This window comes from Acanthaster planci, linkage group LG01, assembly GCF_054643075.1.
Source record: "Acanthaster planci isolate LZ-2023a linkage group LG01, COTS_SCS, whole genome shotgun sequence".
NCBI classification, from domain to species: Eukaryota; Metazoa; Echinodermata; class Asteroidea; order Valvatida; family Acanthasteridae; genus Acanthaster; species Acanthaster planci.
Window position 1 is genome coordinate 24528283 of NC_141777.1, and position 11945 is coordinate 24540227.

Consider the following 11945-nt stretch of genomic DNA (forward strand, 5'->3'; position numbering starts at 1 on the left):
ACTTCAAGGCAGTTGATGCAATATGCCCCCACTTTAAGGCCAAAAAATCATGTTTCCTTCCATTTTTTTCTTTTTGTGGTGTGTTGTCTCAGTGGGACAAATGACAAATCAGAACTGAACCTTGGCTGGACTCCTAGCATCCTTAAACTTTGCCAAGGACTCCTGTCCTGAAACTCAACTAGTTAGACCACCACACAAACATGCATACATGGTCTTTTGTTTCTGCTATTGTGGGAAATTGGTATAACTGATTATTTGATGGATCAGGAAGGTCGACTATTTGAATATTCAAGCATTCAAATTAACCAGCAATTTTATTCATATGTGATTATTGTACATATGATTCTTTTCCCTTTGAATTTTAAAGATTGTTCTGGGATTGAAATGTCAGGCCCTCAAAGTTTTTGTGTAAATGATACTCGTGTACTCACTTCCACAAGGGGGCCATCTTGCCATCAAAGAAGGCAGCTGTTTTCTAGATCACAAAGAAATTTATGTCTTTGTACTTCTGGTCTCTTGCATCAGAGGTGGGAGTTTAAACACCCACAACCCTTCTTGCGGACTCGCGAGTTCCTCTGGCAAGAGGGCCACACGGCCTGGTCCAATCGCCCTGACGCTGAGGAGGAAGTGTACACCATCCTGGGCCACTATGCTGAGGTCTATGAGGACCTCCTGGCCATCCCTGTGGTGCGCGGAAGGAAAACCGAGAAGGAGAAGTTTGCCGGCGGGGACTTCACCACCACCGTGGAGGCATTCATCTCGGCCAGTGGCAGAGCCATCCAGGTAATTCAAAGGACAACGAGTACAGTACAGCACTGCTATAACAAACATGATGCGGTCCACAAAAATTGCTCAAGGTAACGGTCGTTCAGTCTAGCAATTTTCGGTCGCTGGTTCACCCACCTCCTGCCCAACCAGCACTTCCCTGAAAGATTGATTAGTCTACCCCATAAAAGTAAGTTGAAAATAACCCTAACACTCCTCAGTCCTCCAACAGGTGAAGGATTGAGGAGGGTTAGGGTTAATAAAGTCATTATCATGACCCAAATGTATTTCTTTTATTTAAAGCATTTTTAATTTTCGGTTAAAGTATGCAGAAAATTTGAGCACCAATGGGAATGTTCGATATACAAAATGTTGATTATGGCATCTTTTTTCTTCATAGTGGTTTTGTACTGTACTAGTGTACGTTTACCAGTCACATTCCATATCTGTAGTGTGTCACATTAGTCTGTCTCATTTGCTGAATAAGATAATGCCATGTGTGGATTACACAAGAGAACCAAGATGCTTTATTCTCTTGTACTAAGGGATTAGTCCATCAGACATCCAAAAATGTTGACAGCAGTTTACATTTGTGTTCTGCTAAGATTTGATACTTGTGTTCAAGACACTGCATTGTAAACGTATCTAAAATCATTCCAGCTCCCTATCAGGTTTGCTGCTTAAAATTTCCCTTTTAAGCACAAATAGCAGACTGGGCAAACCACTCATACAACAATTGGCAACGGACGTTTGGATCGAAGCTTCATACCATAAAGCTGCAGCAGAGTCCACTATGTAGAACTAGTTTGTCCAAGGCACATGTAACATTCTCTTTTGTAACATCTTTCTTTTCCTAAATTAACTATGTAAATCTGTCAGCATTCCTTAAACCATCCTAGCTCCCTCAGAGGCGTGCTACTTGAAGCATCTGTTTCAAGCACAAATAATTATTCTGGCAGACCATCTTGCCCTATGACACCCATGCAATGATCCCACAGACTGGACTCAAACTTTCAAGTCCTCTGAATTAACAACTGATCTTATGATTAAACTTGACAACACAAGGCTGCATCAGTCCTCTGTATGGAACTAGTTTGGCCAAGGTGCATATTATGTCTCCACCTTGAAGCTTCCTTTCGCTGCAAGGATTGCTATCCTTAAACATTGCATTGTGAATTTGATCCCATTCTTTTGGATGGTTTCTAGGGTGCTACATCTCATCATTTGGGGCAGAATTTCTCCAAGATATTTGAAATCAAGTTTGAAGATCCTAACAACGTAAGTGATATCCTTGCATCCTTCCAATTCAGTTAAATAGTAGACTAACCTTATCTATTGGTCAAATTATGCGCTGTGTCTGGATTATATTTTTCATGAAAACCTACAAGGGCACTAATTAGTCCTGCAGATTTTTAATACTGTATGGCAGGTTTCTATAAAATCCCCAAGCAGTGTCATCAAATCTGTTTGATCTGTGTAAAAGAGGTCTTTTTTCCTTTTGGGTTTTATTCCAAGAGAAAAGATATCCTAAAAAAAGACCTCTGAGTCAGAGAAGATTAAGTTATTTAGAATTTCTTTTTTCATTGAATCTGATAACAGGAGGGCACTCACGAGTTTGCTTACCAGAATTCGTGGGGTATCACGACTCGGACCATCGGGGTCCTGTGCCTTGTCCATGGGGACGACAAGGGATTGGTGCTGCCTCCCAGGGTGGCCTGCATACAGGTAAGGCAGTAGGCAGGGTTGAACTGATTTTGCAGTCGAAGATGTCTGCGATCTGAAACATGCATTGGTAACAAATGTCAGATTTGAGTCATCTTCTGGCAACATCGATGTTTTTCGACGTGTGATATGTGTGGTGTACAGTACATACAGTGCAACAATGTTATCTCGGCTGGGTTTCATAGACTTGTTTCCACATTTCCATCATAACTTCTTTGGCTATGACGCTGCGCAGTGGGAAGCAGCGCATCATTGCTTCAATTCATTGAGTATTGTGCACGTTTTTCACCACAGAGTAAGCGAAACGCTAAGGCAACTTGTGATAATAATGGAAGTTTCTTTTGAAAAATTGTGAATGTAAGTAGGAGAACATGTAAATACAAGTGTTTTGACATGAAAAAGTTGTAATACATTCTTTTTGCTAGACAGATTTTCATTTTTGCGTGAAACCAGATTATCATTGTGCCGTGTGGAATCACCAAGACAACCACCAATGAGATGAAAGAGACGCTGCTCAGCAAGTGTGACGAATACTTTGACAAGTTCAAAGCGGCGGGGATCAAAGTGCGCAAAGACTACCGAGACAACTACAGTCCTGGGTGGAAGTTCAACCACTGGGAGCTCAAGGTCAGTTGATCACACTGGTGAGAGGTTTTATTAATGGAATAAGCGAATCTTGGCACCACGGCAGTGGTGGAAGGACTGTGTTAGTTGTATAGAAAAAACTGCGTAGGTCAGTTATTTTGTATTACTATTCTTCATACATATTCATGATTGAGAGCTGAACTCTCACTGGTCCATTCAGTGTCACATGCCAGTTGCTATTTTTGCGGTTTGTCAGGTGCACGCAAGGATTTGTGCTCAAGTCAAACATGCAGTTTTCACCAGGGAAACTATTTTGTCAATTTCCAGTACTTCAGGGATCTAATTTTAACTAAGGTGAAAGGTGATTTGAAGACGAATGTAAAAATGTCTTAAAATTGTGATAACCACAGAAAAATGTCCTGAATCATAAATCTTGAGGTTCATGTCAGTGAGACAGATTTGTATTAACTTGCTTGATGGCAACAATTGTTAATTTGAGTAGGGTGTGCCCATACGTGTGGAACTGGGCCCTCGTGACGTGAAGAAAGGAGAGATTGTCATGGTTTGCCGCGATACGGGGGAAAAAGTTACCTACAAAGAGAGCGAGGCAGTTAGCAAAGCCAAGGAGATGTTGGAAGATATTCACCACCGGCTCTATGAAAAGTAAGTCTCAATTTAGTATTCAGAATGGAAAATGCATGCTTGTCTGCATCCATATGCCATGCTCAGGGCTGTCTGAAAGTTTGGCAATTGATTTTATTCAATCAGAAGTGAGCGGAAAGTAGTTTGAAAACAATTTGATGAATGTTTTTCAGAAAAGCACTGAAAAAATTGTTCAAAATGTGGTTGTTACCATCCCAATGAGCTCCATTTCGGTAAGGGGACAAAAATCTGCTTCTTGGGACTCGTTTTTTTGATGAGTTGACTTTTTCACTCAACAGGGCGAGCAAGGACTTGAAGGACCACCTGAAGGTGACCACGAGTTGGGATGAATTCTGCTCATATCTTGACCTGAAAAATGTGAGCTGTTTTCTTGTTTTTGTGATTGAAGGGGACATAAGGTGAAACTTGGCTCCAACGTGGACAGCAATTCGTTCTTTTGACTGAATACATGAAATTTTTGTTGACGCTTCATCTTCCTTGTCTTGTTATACCGCTTCCGCACGTTCCGAAACAGTTTTACCGAAACTGTGTAGCAGAGTGCGAAATTAGACCAAAAAAGTGCTCGGACAAAATGTCATTCATCATCAATTTTGTTCTGCCATTACCAGCTTTTTATCTGCCATATTATATAAAAGGTAGAGTTGTAACATGCAGTGTCAGGGGTCGAAATTAACTTTTTTCCCTTGTCCTGCTAGAACTGCACATGCAGCTTCATTGAGCAATCCTTGTTAGGGCGCAAGCCGAGACGATTTTTTTTTTTAGTTTTTCCGATCGGGTAGGTCATGCCATAAATCTGCTTGCTCAAATTGGATCAACACTTGCCAAAGATTTCTCAGAATCCACAATTATTGTTATTTAATTAAGGCCTACTGCATACATGCAGTCTTTTATTTGGCCCAAAAAATACACGATGTAGTTGTGCTGTGCATGCCTCTCAAAAATTGGGTCGGTAGGTCGGAACAATTTTTTGTTTGAGGGCAATTTTGAGCTGATTTAATGGCATCATTGGGGACGACAGCCTCCAAAATTATCTCAGAAAGTGATGAACACCTGTCTTAATGTCTATGTAAAAATTTCTACATACGACAATTCACAAGAAAATTATGAACAATTCACACAGTCATGACGGCAAACTGGCCAACAATGTCCGTGTATCGCGTGGTAAGCGTGCGTGATGCATCTAGACCAGCAGGTGCTAAATCTTGTACCATGAGCAGAACAAATTACACTTATGAATGCAGAAAATACATATATAAATAAGAGACCAAGTTCTGTGAATTAACTTGCAGAAAACCTCAGGCAACATGCATGTACATGTAACATCGATGTCTTTTCCGGCCTGCAGCCTTTTTGCATTCGCAACGTTTACGGCCGATGAAGAGTGTTTATGTACAGTACATTCAATACATGTACAGTACAGACTGGTACTGGTTGCTACATTTCCATCACACATTCTTTTGCATGGGTGCGGCGCGGTGGGAACCAGAGCAGCTTGTTTAATGCATAGAGTTTCGCGCACATGTTTTCGCCACTGTGACAGCGCAAAGTATTATGGGGCGATTTCATGTCTACGCAAGTAAAGTATGTACACGTGGGGCTAGGTGACATGGGCCTGTGATGAGCGATCAGCCCTGATGAATACCTTGGGCATAATTAACGTAATTCTAACACAAAACTAATAATAAATCGGATGCCATAATTCCATGTATTGTGTTGACATTTAAGAGCTGTTATTGATATGTTGGTCGGACAATTTGTCAGAGCATCTTTGAATTTGTTCGGACAAACACAATAAGTGCTCGGAAAATGACCGATGTCCGACTGTAATTTCACGCTATGGTATAGCAAATGACATTCTCATGCAAACTAAGACATCATTGTACAAAGAAAACCTTCAGATTTCTCACCCAAACAACATTACAATGAATTGGAAGTGAGGAAAAGGAATTTAAGTTGAAGACCATCACTTAAGAGGGCACACAACAAACTCTGTCTCAACCATTGTTTCTCATTAGGACAGTATTTACATGTATCCCCAACCTTTCTTGCCATAAAATGACTGAAAATATATGTTCTCCAAGTAAAGCCATGTAACTTTCGAAAGTAGAGAGGTAAGCTGGGGGGTAGAACCAGTAGGTTGCACTTCCACTGTGACACTACTGTTCAAAATACATGTACGTGTACACAAAATGCATGAAAGATTAATTGTTGACTTTTCGGATGGGTCCATTTTAGCATCGGGTACAAATTTTCCATTCTCGCTTACGCGAGCCTTTGTATTACCGATTTCCCTCATCTGTCCGTCAGTCCGTCTGTCCGGCCGTCCTCAAATGTAAAAGTTTTTCCTTGCAGGTCCACAGGTGTTAAAATGTGCCATTGAGTGTTTGTTTGCTTCCTCTTGGAATTCGACCAGTATTTAAATAGTCTCATATGGCATTAATGCATAGACGCTTGTATTTGTAAAAATCTAAGATATGGGGGGGGACTCCAAGTGACAGATTAGAATGTTTGTTGGGGGAGGGGTATCTTAAGGAGGAAGATCATGGGGACAATGTACATGTATGTGCATGTAGAAAGTGGATGAAATGCTGGATATGGTTGGTGTAATGGCTGAGCTGGATCAGTGGGATAATGGGACAGCCAGAGTAAGAAGTGAAGGAAATGATGGGGAGGGGGCAGAGTTTGAAATGGATAGGATGATGGGGAGGGGTGGAGTAGGAAATGGATAGGATGATGGGGAGGGGGAAGAGTAAGAGATGAATAGGATGATGGGGAGGGGGAAGAGTAGGAGATTGATAGGATGATGGGGAGGGGTGGAGTAGGAAATGGATAGGATGATGGGGAGGGGGAAGAGTAAGAGATGAATAGGATGATGGGGAGGGGGAAGAGTAGGAGATTGATAGGATGATGGGAGGGACGGAGTAAGAGATGGATAGGATGATGGGGAGGGGTAGAGTAGGAAATGGGTAGGATGATGGGGAGGGGGCAGAGTAGGAGATGGATAAGATGATGGGGAGGGGTGGAGTAAGGAAATGGATGGGATGATGGGGAGGAGTGGAGTAGGAAATGGATAGGATGATGGGGGGGTGGAGTAAGAGATGGATAGGACGATGGGGAGGGGGCGGGTAGGAAATGGATATGATGATGGGGAGGGGGTGGAGTAGGAGATGGAGGGGATGATGGGGAGGGGGTGGAGTAAGAGATGAATAGGATGATGGGAGGGTTGGAGTAGGAGATGGATAGGATGATGGGGAGGGACGAAGTAGGAAATGGATAGGATGATGGGGAAGGGCGGAGAAGGAGATGGGTAGGATGATGGGAGAGGGCGAGTAAGAGATGGATAGGATGATGGGGAGGGGGAAGAGTAGGAGATGGATAGGATGATCGGGAGGGACGGAGTAAGAGATGGATAGGATGATGGGGAGGGGTAGAGTAGGAAATGGGTAGGATGATGGGGAGGGGGCAGAGTAGGAGATGGATAAGATGATGGGGAGGGGTGGAGTAAGGAAATGGATGGGATGATGGGGAGGAGTGGAGTAGGAAATGGATAGGATGATGGGGGGGGTGGAGTAAGAGATGGATAGGATGATGGGGAGGGGGCGGGTAGGAAATGGATATGATGATGGGGAGGGGGTGGAGTAGGAGATGGAGGGGATGATGGGGAGGGGGTGGAGTAAGAGATGAATAGGATGATGGGAGGGTTGGAGTAGGAGATGGATAGGATGATGGGGAGGGACGAAGTAGGAAATGGATAGGATGATGGGGAGGGGGTGGAGTAGGAGATGGGTAGGATGATGGGAGGGTTGGAGTAGGAGATGGATAGGATGATGGGGAGGGGGAAGAGTAGGAGATGGATAGGATGATCGGGAGGGACGGAGTAAGAGATGGATAGGATGATGGGGAGGGGTAGAGTAGGAAATGGGTAGGATGATGGGGAGGGGGCAGAGTAGGAGATGGATAAGATGATGGGGAGGGGTGGAGTAAGGAAATGGATGGGATGATGGGGAGGAGTGGAGTAGGAAATGGATAGGATGATGGGGGGGGTGGAGTAAGAGATGGATAGGATGATGGGGAGGGGACGGGTAGGAAATGGATATGATGATGGGGAGGGGGTGGAGTAGGAGATGGAGGGGATGATGGGGAGGGGGTGGAGTAAGAGATGAATAGGATGATGGGAGGGTTGGAGTAGGAGATGGATAGGATGATGGGGAGGGACGAAGTAGGAAATGGATAGGATGATGGGGAGGGGGTGGAGTAGGAGATGGGTAGGATGATGGGAGGGTTGGAGTAGGAGATGGATAGGATGATGGGGAGGGGGAAGAGTAGGAGATGGATAGGATGATCGGGAGGGACGGAGTAAGAGATGGATAGGATGATGGGGAGGGGTAGAGTAGGAAATGGGTAGGATGATGGGGAGGGGGTGGAGTAGGAAATGGGTAGGATGATGGGGAGGGGGCAGAGTAGGAGATGGATAGGATGATGGGAGGGATGGAGTAAGAGATGGATAGGATGATGGGGAGGGGGTGGAGTAGGAAATGGGTAGGATGATGGGGAGGGGGTAGAGTAGGAAATGGGTAGGATGATGGGGAGGGGGCAGAGTAGGAGATGGATAGGATGATGGGAGGGATGGAGTAGGAGATGGATAGGATGATGGGAGGGTTGGAGTAGGAGATGGATAGGATGATGGGAGGGATGGAGTAGGAGATGGATAGGATGATGGGAGGGTTGGAGTAGGAGATGGATAGGATTATGGGAGGGTTGGAGTAGGAGATGGATAGGATTATGGGGAGGGGACGGAGTAGGAAATGGGTAGGATGATGGGGGGGGGGTAGAGTAGGAAATGGGTAGGATGATGGGGAGGGGGTGGAGTAGGATGATGGGGAGGGGGCAGAGTAGGAGATGGATAGGATGATGGGAGGGGTAGAGTAAGAGATGGATAGGATGATGGGAGGGTTGGAGTAGGAGGTGGATAGGATGATGGGAGGGTTGGAGTAGGAGATGGATAGGATGATGGGAGGGACAGAGTAGGAGATGGATAGGATGATGGGGGAGGGGTGGAGTAGGAGATGGATAGGATAAGAAGGAGGGGCGGAGTAAGAGATGGATAGAATGATGGGGAGGGGGCGGAGTAGGAGATGGATAGGATGATGGGGAGGTGTGGAGTAGGAGATGGATAGGATGATGGGGAGGGGCGGAGTAAGAGATGGATAGGACGATGGGGAGGGGGCAGAGTAGGAGATGGATAGGATGATTGGAGGGTTGGAGTAGGAGTTGGATAGGATTATGGGAGGGTTGGAGTAGGAGATGGATAGGATTATGGGGAGGGGACGGAGTAGGAAATGGGTAGGATGATGGGGAGGGGGGTAGAGTAGGAAATGGGTAGGATGATGGGGAGGGGGTGGAGTAGGATGATGGGGAGGGGGCAGAGTAGGAGATGGATAGGATGATGGGAGGGGTAGAGTAAGAGATGGATAGGATGATGGGAGGGTTGGAGTAGGAGGTGGATAGGATGATGGGAGGGTTGGAGTAGGAGATGGATAGGATGATGGGAGGGACAGAGTAGGAGATGGATAGGATGATGGGGAGGGGTGGAATAAGAGATGGATAGGATAAGAAGGAGGGGCGGAGTAAGAGATGGATAGAATGATGGGGAGGGGGCGGAGTAGGAGATGGATAGGATGATGGGGAGGTGTGGAGTAGGAGATGGATAGGATGATGGGAGGGACAGAGTAGGAGATGGATAGGATGATGGGGAGGGGTGGAGTAGGAGATGGATAGGATAAGAAGGAGGGGCGGAGTAAGAGATGGATAGAATGATGGGGAGGGGGCGGAGTAGGAGATGGATAGGATGATGGGGAGTTGTGGAGTAGGAGATGGATAGGATGATGGGGAGGGGCGGAGTAAGAGATGGATAGGATGATGGGGAGGGGGCAGAGTAGGAGATGGATAGGATGATGGGAGGGTTGGAGTAGGAGATGGATAGGATGATGGGAGGGTTGGAGTAGGAAATGGAGAGGATGAGGGTGAGGGGGCAGAGTAGGAGATGGATAGAATGATGGGAGGGTTGGAGTAGGAGATGGATAAGATGATGGGGAGGGGTGAAGTAGGATATGAATGGAAAGATAAGGTGGATGTGAGATTGGAGATACATAGATGGGATTAGGGGTTGAGTCAAAGAAGACATGGTAGATATGGGATGACGGGATATGGATGATAGAGGTATAATTGTGGAGGATAGGATGATGGGGTTGGATACAAAGTGCAGAACTGTACTTAAGAGGAATTTTAATTATGCACCATCCATCAAACTCACAAATGCGCTGCTTGTATAATCATCCAGGTCTAGTCTGACTGTACTGAACCCACATTCTATAGGCATTCCTCTCTCCTGTGAAGAACTGTGAAGCCTTTGCACCTGTATCTCCCTTGTTGGTGGTCTTTGTCGATTTACTTTTAAATGACAGGCACCTTTCAACACACAGTCTGCATGCAGCACAAACTCCTAGGATTTTTCTTCTGGAGTACAATGGATTTTATTGCTAAGGTTGATAAAATATCTTGTACATCTGTATTGCAGTCGTATGTCAACCAATCTTGTAACAAATTTTGATGAAACTTGGTTAGTATTTTCTTATTTAATTTAGTAACCATATTTGTATAACTTGATGTCACTTTCTTTCCTGTTATTACAGGAAAGAAATTCAAATTCATAACAAGCAGCGAGCCATGGCGGCTTTGCTTTTCTAGTTTTCTTTGAAATAAAGTTTTGTATATAAATTTAACAATTTGATGATTGGCATTTGATCAGTTGGACCACAGCAATTGGTGCCACAAAAGCTGCTAAGTTGATGTTAGCCAAAATTAACAAATACTATCAAAGTCAACGTCTGATGCAGATGACTCAAATTATTTTAATGAATAATATTTATAATCAGGGCTGAATAAAAATAAGTACATGTACTTGTAAGTTTAATCAAATTACTGTACATGTTATTTTTGCCGTAATGTTCTCTCTGTTTTTTTCCAGCTAATCCAAGCCCCATTTTGTGGTGAAGGCAGCTGTGAAGACAAGATCAAGAAAGACAGTGCACGGTGAGTGTCTCATGTCCCATGCAATCTATTTTCCCATACGGTGCATTTTCCCATGCTGTGTATTGCCCCATGCTGCATATTTTCCCACGCAGTGTATTTTTCCAGGCAATCTATTTTCCCATGCCTTGTATTGCCCCATGCTGTATATTTTCCCACGCAGTCCATATTCCCATACCGTGTATTTTTCCATGCCTTGTATTGCCCCATGCTGCATATTTTCCCACACAGTGTATTTTCCCATGCAATCTATTTTCCCATACCATGTATTTTCCCATGCCTTGTGTTGCCCCATGCCGCATATTTTCCCATGCAATGTATTTTTCGCATGCAGTCCATTTTCCCATAACGTGTATTTTCCCATGCCTTGTATTGCCCCATGCTGCATATTTTCCCATGCAGTGTATTTTCCCATGCAGTCCATTTTCCCATACCGTGTATTTTCCCATGCCTTGTATTGCCCCATGCTGCATATTTTCCCACGCAGTGTATTTTCCCATGCAGTCCATTTTCCCATACCGTGTATTTTCCCTTGCCTTGTACTGCCCCATGCTGCATATTTTCCCATGCAGTGTATTTTTCGCATGCAGTGTGTTTAAGGGTAATTTGATGCCTTTCAAAATTTTTAAGCTAATGCAGTCTGCACAGTCATGGTCAAAAGTGTGATGTCATTTTAGGAAGAAACCTCAATGCTACAGCTGTTTCAGCAGTAAAGTCTGACAGATGTTTTGGATACTTGTTGAACATTTTCACAGGCCAGTAAGCAAAGTTTCATGACAGTATTATTTCATTGAGCAAATTTGGGACTGGCAATAGACCTGTAACATGACGTCCACCATGGTTTGCACCCCCCCCCGGCAGGGAAGCACCAGTGTTGTAGTCGAGACCATCAGAAGACCAGACACAAAACTAGACACAAGACCAGGCACAAGACCATGCAGAAGACCAGTAACAAGTTACAGCGTGAACAATGACAAAGGAATGCTTTTGTTGCAGTTCATTTGAATAGCTTGTGGCTTGAATTCAAACTAGAGGTCTTGTGTTGGTCTTGTACTGGTCTTTTTAAGGTCTTAAGTGGTCTTGACTACAACACTGGAAAGCACACATGTAAACAAAGTGCT

The 11945-nt window shown here is 44.4% G+C and overlaps 1 protein-coding gene across 1 annotated transcript in view; it reads left to right on the plus strand.

The window, feature by feature from the left end:
* LOC110986875 (bifunctional glutamate/proline--tRNA ligase-like) overlaps positions 1 to 11945 on the plus strand; it is a 34264-nt gene that overhangs the window by 19229 nt on the left and 3090 nt on the right. The window contains exons 23-29 of the mRNA XM_022249147.2: positions 526 to 783; positions 1972 to 2043; positions 2365 to 2490; positions 2941 to 3114; positions 3575 to 3735; positions 4014 to 4092; positions 10763 to 10827. Coding sequence (XP_022104839.2) covers positions 526 to 783; positions 1972 to 2043; positions 2365 to 2490; positions 2941 to 3114; positions 3575 to 3735; positions 4014 to 4092; positions 10763 to 10827 — 935 coding nt within the window. The remainder of the gene's footprint in view (positions 1 to 525; positions 784 to 1971; positions 2044 to 2364; positions 2491 to 2940; positions 3115 to 3574; positions 3736 to 4013; positions 4093 to 10762; positions 10828 to 11945) is intronic.